Here is a 14228-nt window from a genome sequence, read left to right as displayed (position 1 = left end):
TACCATTCATACTCCTGGGTTGAAAGAAACCAGTTGCGTCTTGATCAAGGACACAAGGATTAAACAGCGGTTGTGTTGCTCTACCGATGTGCGTTTCTGCCCCTCTAGGCTTCATCAGGGTGACTGGGGTTGACTTGCATCTGCCTTGTTTAAAGTTCACAGGTCGAATGACATCATGACGCAGTGTGGTTTCTAAGTAACGTTGTGATGATATAGGCTTTGTTGCCATGTCATAACTACTGCTCATAGATGGTTTCATTGGCACTGGGAAAAGAGGTTGAGATTCAATGCGTTTCTGAAACTCCTATCTTTAGAACCGTGGAATTCAATGAAGTTTTTTACCTTCAGGCGCGGCAACGGGAAAAGATGAATGAGGATCACAATACGCGGCTATCAGCGACGGTCGATAAATTGTTATCAGAGTCCAATGAGAGGTTACAACTCCACTTGAAGGAGAGGATGCAAGCGTTAGAAGAAAAGAACCAGCTCACTCAGGAACTGGACCGAATACGAAAAATATTAGATGAAACACAATTAGAAAAGGTGGGCAACATTCCATTGCTGTTTCTGAATGAGCAGCATAAAAGGGAAGATGTTCAGATTTGACGGTTGTTTAACCTTGGGATTATCTCGCAAATTGAGGCTCGATCAACCTTTGATTGTTTTGTTTCAGGAACGAATACTTGACGAGTTAGAGAAGGCCAAGAAACAAATTGCCACGTTACAATTACAATTAGATCAATTTAGGTAAGTGGGCTGAAGGACGTTGCTCTTCATGGGTTAACTGAGATCTCTCTCTAGATAACCCAATGTATCTCCACAGTCCTTCAAGTAAGACTTATAATGAAAGCTTTTTACCTCGACGTCTATCTGAGGCAAGTGGCTAACCAATTGGGAAGAGCTACCAGCAGGGCTTGAACCTTTGACCTTCTGTTTGCAAGGCAGACGCCATAACCACTAGGCTATCGGGATTGGCTCAGTGCTAAAACCACTGCTATATGCTTTATCCGCTACACAGAAAAACATTGAAATTGGCTGATTTCTTTTTAACTTTCTTGTTTACAGCAGCATGCTAAGCAATACGGGGTACCCCCTGACACCAAACGTAGTGATAGAGAACCGTAATGATGGCAGCGCACAGGAGGCTCTACTTAGATTGCAGCGGGGCCGAGAACAGGCTCTTGTTGACGAGCCAGAGAAGGTAGTAAGTCTTACCTTTCATTGCCTATATCGGGCCGCTATGGGCCGTAGGGCGGGATTTGTGCCATTCTACGTCAAGCCTAACTTCTTCAAGAGTCCTCAGCTTGTCTGGATAACTGATTTGAAACTGATGCAGATTTTGAGGAGATCATTTTGCTAGGTCCTGTATGGTTTTTGGCCAGGCCCTGTTTGGATGGTGATCTCCCCACGACAGAACACTTTTACTCAGGACATAGTAAAACGGTTTCCTCACTGGTCATGGAGGGGATATAATTATTGATAAAAATGAAGGTATTGGCAAACTATATGTACACATGTACACACAATGTAAAAGGGGGAAGAAAAGAAAAATATATTCTAGGAAACAAGTTTTTCCAGGACTTTAGGCTTGACGTCGAGTGGCCCAAGTTCGGCTCCACGGTGCCGTGCGACCTCACTGTTGTGGCTCCTCCTCTGAAGATCACTCCCAGGGTTCCTGCTCCGTCCGTTCCGTTCTGGCGATCACGTTGGATTTCTTCTGGCTTATATGGGTTTGCAATGTCAGGGCTGCCATACCAGTTTCACTAGTGTGGTGTTTTGGACAAGTGGACAAGTGGACTGCACCAAATTGATGTGACTTGCTGATACGGTATATCAACAAGGATTTGATAATGAGTTTGATGAATTCTCATTGCCAAAACTATAAAACATCAATCCAGAATAGAGTTTGATAAATCAGTAATACAGCACTCAGTTGTCTACGCAAAATGTCCAAAAAACCAGAGCTATGTAACTGGGTTGGTCAGCGCGTACTTGTACGATTTTTGATCTGTTCTGTTTTCTGTAGCATGCACGGTTGTGGGTCATTTGTTTAGATTTGTTGGTCCCGTTTGACGGTCTCCCTTGTTTTGTCTTGAAAGTCTTCTATATTTGTCTAGAAATTTCTTTGTTTTGTCTTGAAATTCGTCTTTGTTTAGTCTCAAAAGTTTTCTCGAAAATTTCCTATGTTCGTCTTTGAATTTTCTGTCTTGAAAGTCACCATTGTTTAGTCTCAGAAGTTGTTTTGTCTTGAAATTTCCTATGTTTTGTCTTGAAATTTTCTGTCTTGAAAGTCTTCTTTGTTTTGTCTTGAAAGCTGTTTTGTCTTGAAAACCTCAGTTGCCTTTGTCTGGAAAGTCTCGTTTGTTTTGTCTCGAAAGTCTTGTCTCGTTTCTTCTTATGTTTGTGAATTTCGTTTCCCGTAGTGTTACATGTCGATTTCCCTTAAGAGTTTCTCATTTCTTCATTTGAGAAACCTTTCCCTAAATCCATTTCTTCCACCTTGTTTGCCTTCTTTCTTGTCTTTGTTTGACTTCCAAATATCTTTTGTATAACACTTGTATATGTACTATATTTTGAAGTATTATTTTGGTGAACAAATGGTATATTTCTGTTGAAGCATGTTGATATATGCATGAGGCTTGAGTAGTCAATGTGCATATTAATTACTGATGATTGAAATTAAAGAAAGTTCATTTAGAAAGGAGGGGGGTCATTTGTACTAATATATGATTTTGAACTAATTGATTGATAATACCTTTGATTGATAATTCCTTATATCTTGGGGATTTGAGGCAAATAGTACCAAGTGTGAACCTGGCTTATTCAATGTCGAATGCACAAAATGTTCCAAGCATCCATAACTGTACCCAGCATCCAGAAATGTGTTGAGCAACCATAAATGTACCAAGCATCCACAAATGTGCAAAGCATCCACAAATGTGCCAAGCATCCAAGTGTGCCAAGCATCCAAGTGTGCCAAGCATCCATAAGTGTGCCAAGCATCTACGATAAATGTGCCAAGCATCCTGAATGTGTCACCAGTCAAATTTCATCCAATATTCAGATCATTTTCCTGACTTTGCTCCTTTCCAATTTCTAGGTGAACACCCTTAACGAACAAGAATGGGAAAAACTACAGCAGGCGCACGTACTCGCCAACGTACAACAGGCATTTGACGCGAGCGACACGGAGGGGGGCGGGACCGACGATAATGAATCTATATTTGGTGCTGTTGACTTGCTGTCTCCCTCCGGACATACGGATGCACAAACACTCGCCCTTATGCTGCAGGAGCAGCTCGATGCAATTAATAATGAAATCAGGTAGGTGACGAGGTTTGATGACATTTTTAATAAGCAACTGAGAATTCATAACCAGCTGGAAGAGTCAAAACTGAGAGAATAGATAACCAGTTGGCAGAGTCCAACCTAGAGCATTGATAACCAGCTGGCAGAGTTAAAACTAGAGCATTGATAACCAGCTGAAAGATTCAAAACTGGGAGAATAGATAACCAGCTGGCAGGGTCAAAACTAGAGCATTGATAACCAGCTGGTAAAGTCAAAACCAAGATAATCGCTAACAAGCTGGAAGGGTTAAAACTAGAGAATGGGAACCTTATTGTATGATTTCGCACTTTTCATTCTGCGCCAGGTTAATACAAGAAGAAAAGGAAACTACTGAACAACGGGCGGAAGAGTTGGAGAACCGAGTGGGTAGCCAGAACCTCGACTACGGCCGGTGGCGGGCGCAGGGTGGTAACAATCAGTATGAGATGCATGAAAGGAACTCACCACCGCTTAGTGGGCGGTCGACGCCAACAGCACGAAATTATCCCACGCCTAGTCGAGAAATGTTGCAGAAGTATCATACGGTAGGTGGCGCTATTGTTCGTCTTGTAATCTGCGTAGATTTCCGTTCACTTCACTCAGGTTGACTTGAGGTTTGTGTACATTGTGTTCATTTATGTACACAGGTTTCATGTACACCTTTTGGTGAAATGAACAGATTAGGCGAGGGGCAAATCCTTGAGCTTTTAGAGCTTTGACGCGCTTTTGCGAGCTACCTGCTATTTTAGGTGGCGTATGCACAGTTACTCATCAATTTTCAACTAATCATGCGTCCTTTTCAGCTCATTCTAAAAAATGTCAACTTGGCTTTGTCAAATCTCATGGCTCTCTCGTTACACATGGTAGTTATTGCATGCCATGAATAGAAGTGTTCCACGCACCGTTACACTCATGCAAAGCACCGTAGGCAAAACGAACACGTCAACAAAAAACAACAACATGTCAAAAAAGAACACGCAGTATTGAAAGCTGTTCCTGCAGTAGCTTTCACTGCATTACCAGCTGTCCCATAAGGTAAAGTGGTACAGTTATTCCCCTGTACAATTATAGCCCACACAATGTTGAAAACAGCTGGTAGTACTCATCAATGCCCACTGTCGCTAAGGCCATAATTGTACTGGGGCTAACATTGTACCACCTTACCTCACATGCTAACAACACTGCTTTTCCTGTACTGAAACTATCCCACACTCGTCCCCTACCAACTCCAGTGTCCCCCTCTCCATACTAACTGCCTCTTGGCTTTGGCCAGTAAAACTTGTAACATAGTAAAAGCCAATCCAAGAAACGAAGGAAAGACATTAAGTACCTAGTAGAAGTATTGGTTGAATACACAGTACAAGTACTGGTTGAATGCATACATGCAGTAGAAGTACTGGTTTAATACACGGTACAAGCACTGGTTGAATGCATACATGTAGTAGAAGTACTGGTTGAATACACGGTACAAGCACTGGTTGAATACATTCATGGAGTAGAAGTGCTGGTTGAATACACAGTACAAGCACTGGTTGAATACACACATCTAGTAGAAGTACTGGTTGAATACACGGTACAAACACTGGTTGAATACATACATGTAGTAGAAGTACTGGTTGAGTACGCGGTACAAGCGCTGGTTGAATACATACATGTAGTAGAAATACTGGTTGAATACACGGTATAAGCGCTGGTTGAATACATACATGTAGTAGAAATACCGGTTGAGTACATAGTAGAAATACAACAGAACTCATTCTTATTTCATGTCCAGACAGTTCTACATTCTTCTACATTGTAACACATGGCGTCATCAGTCCATCGTTCATTCTGTACAATCTCATCGTGTCTGATTTTCTACGGTTTTCTCTCGTCGGGCGGCATGATTGTTGTTGGGCTGAGTTGTACATCAGGTCTGTCTCACCCCAAGAAGAGAGCAGGGCATGAGTGTATTTTACACATATTACGCTTGCATCATCTGTGCATTCATGACCAGCTAAGGCTGCGCTGACAGTGTTAACATCTGCTAAAATGTTGCAGATATTAACATCTGTAGAACAGATTCTATGCAGTATTGTCTGCAGAAGTTTACCATAAGTTTGGTTTGAAGATGTTAACTTGAGCAGAAATTTACAGATGAAGAAATTTGTTCTTTTTTTGCCACCTGTTGGAATTGGGTGAGACCGACCGTACTTTTAGAGGCAGTAGTTTCTTCTTGGTAGTGGTGATGGTTCTACTCTGTATGGTTGTCTGGTTATGTTGTTTGGTGAATTATTCCTCAATTTGGTGTAGTTTGTCTTGAGATTGTCTCTTGAACGAAATCTGGCCTAGTAAAGAAGTGTCGAGATGCATAGCCGTATCGTTTGGCTGAGGTGGCACGCAAACGTGTAATTTTAGTTGCTGCAACTTGAGACTGAGCATTGACAACATGACGATTGTGGTTGGAATGTGGCCGCTGATTGGTTGGATTGCAATCGCTCGTCATGTTGTCATGGCTCCATCTTTGGTCTTTGGTCGTGGAGACTGAATTCGCATGTTTGCACGCCCCCTGAGTACAGTTGTGCCAATCAGTTGGCCGAGTACCGGTGCATTAACAAACTAGGCCAGAGTTTTCGTTAAAAAATCTTCGTGTTAGTTTGTTGCGACCTTAGTATGCTGAATCACATGTGCGTACCTAGTGCATAATTGTGAACGATGCAATCAGTAAACTAGGGTGACGTGGACTAAATGGTTGCTTACTTGTGTACCAATACTGAATAAAATTCATTCTCGTTTGATGTTTTTCAAATATCTTATGTTTCAAATTCTTTACAACTTTTAAAACTATTGATTCGAGAGTGTGTGAACTTGGCTCATTATTGGCTTTTATTTGGGTGATTTGTACTGTAGGAGGTAACCATGCAACCCTGAGGGAACCTACACTGTCAAAGAGTCACCCGCTATCGCATGAGTATACCAGGACTGACCGGGAATCGAACCCGTGACCTCAGAGGTGACCAGCGCGGATGTTTCCAGTGCGTTACTCCAGCAGCCTATTGTGGGTGTGTTTAAAAGCTGTTCAATTTGAAGAAGGTGACGATGAGAGTGAATTTTATTTGATTGGCTCACTTGTAATGACTTCTAGATCCAAGTATGTAGGAAACAGCGTAAGGATTCGCGGACGGTAGACTTCAAGGTAAGATGATCCCAACTCTCTGGTCCTCTTGTTGTCTTGTTCGACCAACGTCTCTTGGTGTCGGGGTGGAGGCTGTTTCAGAGTGTGTTCCTGTGAACGTCGATTGGTTTGGAGGTTCTGGACTCTTTGTTTCTTGGTCACTGGCCCTGTCCCTTCAGGTTTGCGTACCATGTTCTCTTCTCAGTTATATGTCTTCACGTGGTAGGCCTATGTTGAGCCAGTGTTGTCGTTTCAGAGTCTTGGTTGGTGGTGGGTGTCCATGACTGATCTATCCTTCCAAAGTTGTTGATGGAATGTCCTTAGTGAGTGATGTCCAAGTTGTTGGTCCCCTCGGTGGTGGTATTTACGATACATTTATACCTTAATCTGAGTCTTTCAAACTTCAAACAAACATCTTACGCCATTTGATCAGGGTGCCACAGCCCGCGTGTTCTTAGAGAGTTGGATCTTTCTCCTTACGCAAACAGTCTCGTCTACTTGGCAGATGCACCCTGGTCAATTTGGCAGAAAGATTTTAACACACTGACATCAATATTCTGCACTCATGACTTACAGAAACGCTAGCTGTCACAGGCAATACTCAAAAATTCATCTTGCACTTGGATTTCAATACATTGCCACTGTTCCAGTCCAATTCAAATACTTGATTTGTAAAGAGTCGGACATGATGTTACAATCCTCAGTTGCTCGACCATTTGATGTTGGACCGTGAGGATTCATTTGTAATTCAAAGTAATTTCAACATTTGTCAGGAAATCTTGCTTTGAGGTGTTTCTTTTGCAAATTATTCAGGTGTAATTTGCAGTTAAAGGTGTATGAGGTGTCTTTAAAAATATACCTGAAATTTGTCGATTCTCTTCTCAAAGTCCGCTGTTACATGGAGAGGCTTCAGCAAAGCTATCCTCAAGGGAATTATGGTAAAGATATTGGATATCTTCTGCGGCCTAGCAAGGAATAAGGCAACTTGAGAGAGAAAAGAAGAAAATTGGCAAATTTTAGGCACAAATTTTTCGAGATGCCCTGTATACACCCGAGGATCTTTGATGGTAACCCTGATGGTGCTTTTTCTCTTAGGCCCCAGCCAATATGTCAGTCCAACACATGTATGCCTACTCTGCCTCGAGCCCCCACTTAGCTATGACCACCGACCCCTCACAGGTAATAGTGCGCTAAATTATGCATGCTAAACGCTATACCAACCTTTGCCATTTTAACCCTGCGAGGGCCAAAACGCTACATTCTTGGATCAATTTTAAAAAGTCAGTTCAAACTCGACGTGCCTCAAATTCATGACGTCCTGAACCAAGGCCTACAATTTGAGTGCTGTGAAATGACGGGTTACTGATATTATACTAGAATGCACTGCTGCACATCCAGGGGATGTTACTTCTGACCAGCATGATGCGTTGTGGTCCTCCAAGGGTTAACCCTGCCTGGCATGATCTCTTTCTTAGCCTTGCTAGTTTGGTGTCTGCTTCCGCAGTATTAATCCATTACATGTATTACATATCCTTTTCAATTTCTTTAAAGGCTGCGCAAACGTGCAATATTTGTCACCGCGACCAGCAACGGCGCCATGACAGCATGAAGAGTGATTGTAATTGGCGGCTGCTTATCTACAACAGTCCTCACGTTGCCATGGCTCTGTTGTAGGTCACGGAGACTAAAATCGCTCGTTTGTGTGGTGCTTTAGCTTCAAATGAGTCCTTCTGATGACCTTCCATTTAAATTCGTTTTGTCATTGGTGGACAAATCCCAAAGTCCTTATTCTGTTTGCATTGTGAAATCAGTTATTAGTAAGCACACCGCAGACAAGCAGTTTTTTATCGCAGTGACTTGCAATAATTTGACATGCCAAAGATGAGCTAAAATGCAATGGGTTAATTTGTCCTTTGTGTGATTTGGGAATTGTCTTTATGTTCATCATGTAATAGCCTTTCATTTCTGTTCAAATTCCTTGCATTTCTATCCAAAACTGTTCATCAATAACATTTCCATCACCTTATATCCAGCAACCCAATATTCCTAAACTCCAGCAACTAAAGAGAGGAACAGTTGAATATGTAGGATTGCATGGATGTATCGTGCATTTGCAACCGAAATATAGAAAGCATAATGCATCGGCTCAGAGAACTCTTTCATGGGAAAGAAGATGGATGATTTTTCAGATCGCAAGAAAGGAATACATCTGTAGGATTATGCAGACAGATTTTTTGGTGGATATGAGATTCTCATTGAAAGATTTTTTCTGCGGTTTCGTATGTTATCGGCGAAAAATAGCATTATTTTTTATGGTAGAGTTTAGTTGAAATGAATCTGAAAGTGTGGATGTTTTCCGTGCGGGTATCATAACTTGAGAACGTTTTTGCGTGAGGACGTTTCGACTGATAGCCCCCAGGATGGTTAACATTCCCTCATCAAATGTTAACCGTAATAATGGTGAAGGGTTGATATCGTCAACATCACACTTCTGTTTCAAGTCATACTGGAACAGTTTGAATGTTTTCCTTTAGTAAATGTGAATATTTTGCCCTTTGTGCCACATTGATTTTGAAACAACATCGTGTGTGTTCTTGATTTTCTTACTCTTTGAGACTATTCTCAAACCTTTGTCCTGCAGAGGCTAGGCAACTGGACGGGGGAATGGTCATAGGGTATTGAGCATGTGCAGTGCCCCTACATTCGGTGACAAACATGATTTAGGGAGGGCGGGCCATGTCACCCCTTTCCGGTTTGTGTTTGCCATCCAATGCGGTGATTATGATGGCATCTGCACAATTTCTATTGTTATCAAAGTCCTTTTTCTGCATTGTCTGTTAGTGAAATTACCTGTGAGGTTTCAAACATATTTCAAAAACTTTTTTCAAAGACATTTTTAGGACATTTCCTCTTGTCTGTGTGTGTTGTGACATCGAAATAACATGACCCTTTCAACTGACATTGAAAAGTTGGTCTTTGCCAATAAACATTTTTCAATGAAAGAAGTCAAAATTTATTAATTCCTCAAAAATTAAATAAATTTGACTCCCTGGTCACTTTTCAATGCACGTGAGGTACATCCTGGCAGAATTTTCTTTCTAATTTTCATTTCCGATATTTTTTTCTCAACTGTCGCTGAATATTACCACATCTCTGACCAAATTATACATTTGTTTTGACAGATGTATGATGAGAGGAATCCCGAGCTAGATCCAGTGAGTGTTTTCTTCTAGATGTGCTATGGCCCGTCTCCACATAAGCATTTATCGCTAAGTTTAACGCTCTGTCCACAGGCCTTGTGGCATGTTCATGCCAACAGTGATACAGTTGAACTATGTTATTGCAATATTCCAATGCCGGTGGAAATCATGTGGCAAATCATATGCTTATGTGGAGTTAGGCCTTTTGCTATAATTTATTACAACCACGTATTAATGTGCTTTTGTTTACACTCTCGCAGTTGCTTATGATTCAAGTGGTGAACCTCTCTCACTTACTTTACTAAAGTCAGCTTTGACATTAGGATGGGTTGAAGTTGGGCAAAGTTGGCCCAAGTGGGATGAAATTGATCCATACATTTTCGAAACCTCTAGCTTAAACCATACGTGGTAGATCTTCTAGTTCAATTGCATCATTGTACAAAAAGATGTTAAAAGATAACTCATTGTGCTAAAATTATCCTCGTTTGGCAAAAATAAGATTTTGGGAGGCAATTTCACCCTTAAGGGCCACTTTAACTTCTTGAGTTAGTCCTGTTTCAGCTGATAGCTGTTTAAATGAAAACTCTTTAGCCTCAATGTAGATGGAGAATCATCTATAGTTGGACGTTGTCCCGACTTAGGCTTGGCTAACTCTTTATAAAGGACTGGGCCCTATTGTTTCATTTCTGGTTCTGTTTCAGTCTGATTAACCGTTTGTATGTTTTGCAGGAAAACAGGGGGCCAGATAGTCCTGGGAACAAGGATGACGGACGACAAATCAAGTGTGAATCGAGTCCCCCGACGCCGCGCTCGCTACGGTTAGAGCGAGTAGCCGCAGCACTCGCACAGAGCACGGAGGAGCTTCGGAGGTAAGAGATTTATTCCGTATGATTCTCTTGATTATCGAGTGTGAACAAAAAGGACCGTCCAGTGGAGTTTTGGTTACAGTTCTGGTCAGAATAAACATTCCTTTTGATGCGTGCGCCATAGGATAGCTAAAGATATTCAATGATCGGGTCAGAAGCTTGTATCAGATACAGCTAAACTGTGCTAGTCCCAAAACAAATTAGATGATTTCCTTTCTGAAATAGCCACTGGATGGTCCTTTTAGAATCTGCTGAGGTGTGATTTTGATTTGGCTCAGGTAACATGTTGTAACGTATTACAGTTGGCATGGCTTCCTCCCAATGAAAGCCGTGGCTTGAACGAGTTGTTTACTTTACTTTTGCTGAAGACTGTACTTTTGCTGAAGACTGTATACCCTATTTCAATCCAAAGATGGTTTTGGGGTAGCCTAGATGTCGCCCCGGTGCCTACAGTCTCTGGGTCACAAAACGTATGGGATTTCATTGGATGTCGACACTTTTATCCTGCAAAACATGGCAGGAGTTGAGTAGGGAGTTGAGCCCTCACCTCAACACAGTGGATTGAGGCTACTGGATCTCCACTGGAACATAAATAGCTCTGACTGGAATGCCACTGGGTTTTATATTTGGTCTGGTCAGCAATGGAACGCCTCAACCCAGTGGATTGAGGCCACTTGATCATCTCTGTGACTGGAACACAACTATGATTGAGATTGGGGACCACAGGAAAACCACTGACTGATCCTGTATCACCACAGTTATCGCTGGAAAATTTGGTTACACCACTGGCATGTGCATTTGGAAGTCCCCTGGCATTCCCTCAGGGGTAGTGATGAGAGGAAGGAAACGTATTTGATAAGATTAGCTGTGAGGAGGAGATGTCTTTAAAACAATGTCTGCAGTATGCACAATGCTCTTGGTTTTCTAGGGCCGTTGGATGAGTAGGATTTTGTGACATTTCTTTTAAAGGTCTGTTTTCATTCTGTGACATGATGATATTTTCAGAGTCTATGTTATTTTTGCCCCCAAAATGCTTACTATTTTTTGGAATTTTTTGCAGAACGGACAGATATCCCTATGGAAACTTTGGGTATGATATGAAACTAGTGTTTGCCCCCGGAGAGGTTTTGATGTTTAGAACAATAGGAGACGATTGCTTGATAATGCTGCATTGTAGAATATTTGAATGAACTTAAAAAAGAATTAAAGGCCAATGACAATAATAAGTGCATGGAGGTAATCTTCATCATAGAGAAGTCCAGTTGGTCACTGTGGGGGACAGAATTTGCAACATAGTATGATAAATCTGGACGCAAGGCTGTCAGTCTGTCACCAAATAGCTTTCTGGGGATAACTAACTTTCATGAGAGGGTATGAAAAAAGAAGCAGGTCGACTTGACAGTTTACAGCCATTTCTCAAAGAAACGGTCTTTATCCTCGGTGTGGATGACAAAGTAAGGTGGTTCAAAGAAGCAAACATTTGAAACAATCTGCATTTGGTGATAGCTAATGTCTTCTGACTCCAAAGTTTGAAAATCGACGCGATTTGACAAAAGGAAATCTTGTGTGTTTGATGTACCCGAAGTGCCTTGCATACAAGCAATTTTCATCGCTGCAACCAGTGACAGTTATCACTGTGATGAGTGAGAAAAAGATTGCTTGTCTGCAGTTAAACCAGTAACAACTGGGTTTGATATTGGTGATAACTGACTCCTGTCAATGACCACCGCAGCTGAGAGATTATTGTCACAAGCGATCAAGATCGCAGGTTGCAGCATCAGAAATTGCTCGTTTGTGTGGCACTTAAGTGGGATTATCATTTACAAGCATGTTTTGTGAATTTTTTACCGTGAAGTGTTTCCTCCAGAAAGTGTCAAGTACTATGAGAGATAAATCATTTTGGCATCGTTAATTTTAGTAAATATGAAATTTTACTTCTAAAATCAGTCACATCTTTGATGAGATTTCAGAACTTCCCTTCATATACTGTACCATATAAGTCTGAAGTGAGTTTCTGGGGGAAGCACTTGACTGATGTGTATATTTTCTGACCATTTCAAATATTATTTGGCAAATGGATTTTTTTCTAATCTGATAAATGTATCTTGTACCCACTCCTGGACAAGTCAGTTGTTCCCTTTCCTAAATCATTATGGTCAGATTGTGAAGTCTCCATACCAAAATAGATAAAAATACGCAAGGATCATGACGCCATTGATGATGATGATGATGATGATGACGATGGTAGAAATCGGTGAAAAGGAAGAAAAACATTGATTTCTCCGTTTCTTTCAGTCGCAGCAATATAGACAGTTCACGTAGTATTAGTAACCCGGGGCCTCTGAGTGGTATGATAAACCGCGAGGTTGTTCACCATCCCCTTCCGATACCGAGGTATTCTCAACGCGCATGCTAGCCGCTTAGACCCTCCGTTTACGTGTTAATTAGCAATTTGCATGTTGTTGTCGTGCGTTCTGTTATTCTAATGTATTGTACATCCTTGTCGTACATCCTCCTCATACTCGAAACCGCAATATTTTTGCGGATTTTGCAAATAACACTTTCGCGAAAATGAAAATGGCGAGAAGTATTTTTTTCTTTGGAAAATCCAACAGAATTTTTTAAATCCATCTAAAATAAAAATTGTGAAGTTTTTAAATTTTTCGAAATTTCTTGAATTGCCAAAAAAATCCCAGTGCAAAAATTTGCTGGTTTACAGTTCTGTTGTGAAAATGTAGAGGAATTCTGGTCTTGAGACTGTAATTGTTAATCCTGATAACAGCATATTTTCAAGAAATGTCATTTCCTATTTTCGTTTATTTTAATAAGAAAGGTGAACTGACCATTACAGTTACTTGAAGAAGAAAAAGTCTGACAATTCAACTCACCCACCCTGTAGTACTGGCCCATTTTAGCGAAATTATTTTGACGTTAATATATATACGTTATTGGATTGACTGACATCACCTGATGTCGATGTCGTCTCAGCTAGCATGCCAAAGTGAGCATTGTCATTATGGACTAGATGATGCTATGTAGCCATAGCCTTTTGCTACTCGGGACACGATTGCAGCAGACCAGTTTTCCACCTGTCTTAATAGATCAACTGATATATTTTCATGCATACACTCTATTGTTTGAAATGCATATAATAGTTCTACGTAATATCATTTTTAATATCGTTTTTTCCCTATAGATAATTTGTTGTCGAGTTTCAGACTGGTAGCATTAGGTGCATCAAATTTGTCATGTCTACTCATGATAGCTCACCAAAAAATCTAATTTCAGACTTGCATGGTTTGCATGGACTAACCAAGATTAGTCATAGAAAATCAAAAGGCCAACTCCGTTTGAGGAAAGTCCATGCACATTGCATGAGAAATACTTCTTGAACATCAAGGGTTCTGGATGGGTTATGGGGGAGATCAGTAACATAGTGAGATGGAACACCGGGCTCATAATCAGGTGGTCCTGGGTTCAACTTTAGCAGGATCACTGCTGCATCTGTATCTCATTGAGCAAGATGCTACTTTGCCTGAAAGGGAAGTTAACATGTTGTAAACCAGCATCCCATCCGGAGGGAATGATTCTTCCAGTAACCTAGTGCTACAGAATCTGGGATAAGCTCTGCCCTGATGAGCGGGATATGAACATGTAATATAACCCAGAAGACTTTAAGG

At 41.2% G+C, this 14228-nt stretch overlaps 1 protein-coding gene across 20 annotated transcripts in view; it reads left to right on the top strand.

Moving 5' to 3' along the window:
* The window catches only part of LOC135492535 (liprin-alpha-1-like), a 145285-nt gene that overhangs the window by 113365 nt on the left and 17692 nt on the right, over nt 1-14228 (top strand). For 14 of the 20 annotated variants that reach the window (XR_010448085.1, XM_064779060.1, XM_064779059.1 and 11 more), the window contains 10 exons: nt 349-543; nt 674-747; nt 1066-1204; nt 3101-3324; nt 3654-3873; nt 7578-7661; nt 9665-9697; nt 10412-10551; nt 11609-11638; nt 12844-12942. Coding sequence is in view for 19 of the 20 variants with exons in the window: in XM_064779060.1 (XP_064635130.1) it covers nt 349-543; nt 674-747; nt 1066-1204; nt 3101-3324; nt 3654-3873; nt 7578-7661; nt 9665-9697; nt 10412-10551; nt 11609-11638; nt 12844-12942 (1238 nt within the window). In the remaining variant the exon portion in view is untranslated. The remainder of the gene's footprint in view (nt 1-348; nt 544-673; nt 748-1065; nt 1205-3100; nt 3325-3653; nt 3874-7577; nt 7662-9664; nt 9698-10411; nt 10552-11608; nt 11639-12843; nt 12943-14228) is intronic. The other 6 variants (XM_064779056.1, XM_064779063.1, XM_064779062.1 and 3 more) reach the window with 6 other exon arrangements.

Source organism: Lineus longissimus, chromosome 8, assembly GCF_910592395.1.
Source record: "Lineus longissimus chromosome 8, tnLinLong1.2, whole genome shotgun sequence".
Classification (NCBI taxonomy): domain Eukaryota; kingdom Metazoa; phylum Nemertea; class Pilidiophora; order Heteronemertea; family Lineidae; genus Lineus; species Lineus longissimus.
The sequence above is the reverse complement of the archived record's forward strand: the minus strand, read 5'-3'. Positions and strand labels throughout refer to the sequence as shown.